Source organism: Lygodium microphyllum, chromosome 13 (genome assembly GCF_053477565.2).
Source record: "Lygodium microphyllum isolate KBCC chromosome 13, Lygodium_microphyllum_v1.1.10, whole genome shotgun sequence".
NCBI lineage: Eukaryota > Viridiplantae > Streptophyta > Polypodiopsida > Schizaeales > Lygodiaceae > Lygodium > Lygodium microphyllum.
In genome coordinates this window covers 147,339,730-147,344,511 of record NC_141147.1, presented here as the reverse complement: position 1 = coordinate 147,344,511, position 4,782 = coordinate 147,339,730, and the positions used below count along the sequence as shown (strand labels likewise).

At 40.5% G+C, this 4,782-nt stretch overlaps 1 protein-coding gene across 1 annotated transcript; it reads left to right on the top strand.

Moving 5' to 3' along the window:
• The first annotated feature begins 2,935 nt into the window (after positions 1-2,935).
• Positions 2,936-4,362, top strand: LOC148027327 (agglutinin-like). The gene is made up of 3 exons (XM_087690623.1): positions 2,936-3,214; positions 3,427-3,678; positions 3,844-4,362. The coding sequence occupies exons 1-3, from the start codon at positions 3,104-3,106 to the stop codon at positions 4,108-4,110; spliced, it is 630 nt and encodes a 209-aa protein (XP_087546749.1). The 5' UTR covers positions 2,936-3,103; the 3' UTR covers positions 4,111-4,362.
• Positions 4,363-4,782: the final 420 nt, after the last annotated feature.

Genomic DNA, 4,782 nt, shown 5'->3' with positions numbered 1-4,782 from the left:
TTTAGAGATAAGGATATACATAAATATACCTTGAAGGAATGTGATATAAAGGGTACACATGTAGCGAATCCCCCGAGTTTATGATATTTCTCCTCCTTTAGCCTCTGCTCCTAATGATTCTCTCTCTCTCTCTCTCTCTCTCTCTCTCTCTCTCTCTCTCTCTCGCACAAAATGTTTGCTATGAAATGCCATGCCATGGACTTTTTTTTTGGCATATTTTTACCACAGTAATGCATCGCTATCTACATCTCAATAATTGTTTGTATATGACTTACAATAAGCATTGGTAAGTGAGTCATAATAAGTATCTGAATAGGCATCGGTATAATACCGACACTTTTAGTGATTCCAAGAAAGAAACTCACTAGTGTTCGTCGCTATGCTCTTATACCCTTGTAGTGACAGGGCAAGCAAAAAACAATTAGATTCATAGCAATTATATCTAGATTCTCTAAAGTGTACCCATTTGACCTAAAAAAAGTTCCCAACAGAGAGTTAAAGATCAATCCCTAGCACCAAAAGAGGATCCATCTAAAACAACCTAAACGAGGATAGAAGACTGTACATACAAGAGCTAAAGGCCCCTATCACCATGACACATGATGATGCTATTACATCCTTCACTACTAGAAGTATCACAATAATAATCAATTGAAAAGATCTCAGAACAACTGATTCAACTTGACAAGTTAGATCTCTAAGAAACTAAAATCTATCCCTCTTCTAGACAAAATCGACCATTAAGAGAGCTAGATGGCCATCCCTTATAGTATAGTAAACAAATGAGATATCTAGAAGATAAGTTGGCATACATGATACCTACACCTCGACATGGAAATCGTATACCACCATTGGCAACACCAAGATGCAATCATGAAGATAAAATAATCCTAATAAATAAGAGCATCTCATAATACAATGGACAAGAGGATCCTTGAGAAGCATTGTAGGCATGAGAAAGAGTGAAGCCATACCATAAATATGCTATGGAAAGAAGTAGGGAAAGAAGAAGTAGAGATACCTAAGAGAGCCATCAGAGAGGTAAGAAGAAGTAGAGATACTTGAGAGTTCCCTTGTAGCTAAGAGCCAACCATTTGAACCACAGAGTGATGAAACACACCCAAGCTCTCATTCTCTCAGTCTTTCCACAATATCTCATAGTCATGAAATTTTGTAAACACGCTCAAGCTAGAAGTGCATATATATATAGGTGGAATGAGTGAAAAGTAACCACCTCATGAGTTATACTTGGATTGAAGAGGCAACACCCATGCTATATGGCCAATAGTGATAGGTAAGATAGCTTCTAATAGAAAAGCATTAAGTGACTTTGAGAGATGTTGTCTTGGAGGCCCAAAGGGTCAGTTAGACTAGTCAACATATACAAGTTCCACCATGTGATGAGCATATTAACTAAGTACATAACCTTTATGTGTCCACCACCACAAGTTTCACTTAGGGATGCACCTCACAAAAAAATATAAGTGTACCATAGGCAATCAATAGAAGGGTTCTTTGATTTGAGAAAACTTTGATAAATTTACATAAAAGAGGGCTTTTAAATGTAGTAACACATGAAAGCCCATAAGTTTCTTAACAAAAATGCATCATTTTACTAGCTTATAAAATCTGAGCAAAAGGGATTTTATAATAGCCTTTGAATATACCTTATAATATGGATGGTTTCTTTCCACCCCTCGAAAAGTGTTAGAAGCACCTCCATAAGCCATAGTACACATGACACATACAATGTTGAGATACAAGCAATATAACAGTAGTACCAAGTCCTCAATAGAGGCTCCATGATTGTAGGATCCCCAAGTGTTGAAGCTCTCTTTTCTCACTCTGCCCCCCAATAATCTCACAATTATGCACAATGATGAAACATGCTTGTGCTAGAAGTGTGTGTATATATATTGAGGGAGAGAGAGAGAGAGATAGAGAGAGAGAGAGAGAGAGAAAATGTACATGTGCACACATACACAGAGGGGGATCCACATAGGGAGAGCTAGTGAAAAATAACCAGCAGCATATCGATTCAAGGGGTAGCACCCTAGCTACATAGCCAATACTGAAAGATAAGATGGGTGCTATGCGAAAATCATAAAGCAACAACGAGACATGTCTAAGAGGGGAAAAAATCACCTAGGATGACCAATGTATACAAGTTCAAGTGATTGGCATGCCAACAAGGTACACCTCCATGTGTCCAACACTAGAAGCGTTAGAACTACACATGATACATACAATATAATGTTAATAGAACAAAGGGAATAGAAACTCGTGCTTGTCGTGTGGTCGTAGCCAACCAGTGTCTCAGTATTGGATCCATGGTACGTGTAGGTTGCATGCCAATTTCTTGAGAATAGACGTGCCTACCGAGGGGTTGGGAAAACATGACGTATACGCAGGGGGCATGCACGAATGATAATTGATAGCATGGGTAGTAGTGTTCATAGAAAACCATCCCTTAAAGTTTTCTTTTTTGTAAGATTCTAGAAAAAAGGGATTGAAATTGAAGCTCGTGTTGATGAAAACCCACATTTTATTGACATTTTATATATAAAACTATCTCCCTCCCAAAACCAACCGTGGTTAAAACGTGTTCCTTTTTCTCCATTGAATAGGAAAAAAGTTTTTCGTGAGCACTGATGGGTAACCTATACAAAGAAGAAATCTGGTTCATTCCACACATGCAGGAGCCTGAGCATGATGTGAATCGACAACCACAGGGCAGGAAGCGACGCGGCAGTTGCTTGGTGAGGGTAGTGCGCAGAGTAGTGGGCTAGCCAAGTCGAACTTTTAAAACGCGACAATTATGCGCATAAACATATTGGGTTAGTAAATTATGCGCACAAATTAGAAAACACATCAACATATGGCTTTCATAGAGCTAGTGTTCACTACTCCCACTGTCTTGAAGAAGACGTGACAGACTACAGCACGCCTGCGTGGCTCACACACGAGAGGTATATCAGAGCCGACCACACAAGGGGAAATCGCTGTATATTCAGTACGCCAAATAACATCACGTAGCAGCTGGCGAGCAGCAGTCTTGGTAATCATGGGAGAGATATTAAGATAATCGACGACGTCCTTCTCAATGAAGATAGTAACGCTCTTACAGCTACTACTGGTGATTAATCATGTACTTGTGCATGCAACGGTAGCCAGTAGGTCGGCGGACGTCGAGGAGAGTCATCAGACTAATCAGGTATGACAAGCGTACGTCGTCGTTACGTACACGTACTGGATTAATCAACACCTTGTTGCGATACTATCATCAGAATTCATGAGGTGGAGTGACAAAAATTTATTTATCTGCTTATTATTGCAGTGATCAGATCATCGCCATCAGAACTCTTGCTGGTTTTTTGTTTCTGATTAACTCCCTTTTTCATTAATGGTTGGATCTAATTTGTGCAGGCCAAGACGAGTACGGTTCCTTTTCTTGAGCGCAGGGGCCCATGGGGCGGAGCTGGAGGCTTTGAGTTCGACGACATAAGATCCATGCCCTCAGACGTAACCGGTGTGCTGGGGATACAGACAATCAAGCTATGGCACGGGCAGAAGTACATCCGTGGCATCCAAGTGCAATATCAGGTCACGGATGGTTTCCGAGTCTACCCATACTGGGGACAATTTCACGGGCAGTCCGAAGGCAACAAAAACGCAGAGGTGCGTATTACTTATACATCTTTGTATTAAGCACATAGGAGTTGCTTATTTCAATGCCTTATTGTGTGAATACATATAAATATTGTTCGTTGGTCTACAAATACATGATATGTTCTACGTTTAGCTATAATAACTTGTACCTTCAATTCGGTGTTTCGCAATCAGATCACCTTGCAATATCCAAAGGAGCTGATCAACCAAGTGAGAGGATTCTACGGAAAGCCAGGCGATTACAACGCCCTCACCTCTATTAAGTTCGTGACTAACCTTGGCACTTATGGTCCCTTCGGAGACCAAGATGGAATCTCGTTTACATCCGGTACTACTAAGCCGAACGAACTCATCGTCAGCATCTTTGGTAGATCGGGATCGGCCCTCGACAACTTGGGCGTCTACATAAAAGACAATCTCTTGGATCACCGCGGGGACTAATACCTGCCGAAGTGTACGACAACAACATGGAGTGATTACCTAATCGTGCTCAAAATCTCTACAATAAGCTGCAAGTGTACTCGCAACAATAATGAGTAGGTAGGTAGGTGTGCAATCGTCGATGATCGCATGCCGAACAATGGCATCGCCGCCACCACCACCCCTAGGATCGTAGTTTAGGCACACTCCATATTGTTATGAATGTAACGGTCAGCCCAGAAAACATGCAATTGGCCTTTATCTAATTTCAAATTTCTTGGTAATGTGTCCCCTCTCTCCCTCTCTCTCTCTCACGCACTAGCTCGTGTTTAGAAAAACCTTCTCAAAATGGTGTGAGAAGCAAAACGCCCTTTTTAAAAGCTACACAATAATAATTTTGCAAGAGCACCAACACAAAACTAGTTCAGTCAATGAGAAACCCCCTTACATAGGACAAGAAGGATTCTTGTAAGGTTCAATTAAATGTATATCACATAAGATGCTTGTGATGCACCTTCTTGAGCTAGCATATTACTAACATCTTTATGGTAAAACACTAATGTGCTAACTAGCCACACCTTACTTTGATTAGCTATAAGTATGCTCCAAAAGATCCTACTCCTTTATAATGCCACTCAACCAATTCTAACATGATTTGCATATTGACAAACCTTATGATCTTTTTGAACCATC

Excerpts from the sequence above, each read along its gene's own strand:
- LOC148027327 (XM_087690623.1), top strand. The coding sequence starts at position 3,104 with ATGAAGATAGTAACGCTCTTACAGCTACTACTGGTGATTAATCATGTA. Across the intron at positions 3,215-3,426 it reads AGAGTCATCAGACTAATCAG|GCCAAGACGAGTACGGTTCC; the intron begins GTATGACAAGCG and ends TAATTTGTGCAG. Across the intron at positions 3,679-3,843 it reads AAGGCAACAAAAACGCAGAG|ATCACCTTGCAATATCCAAA; the intron begins GTGCGTATTACT and ends TTTCGCAATCAG.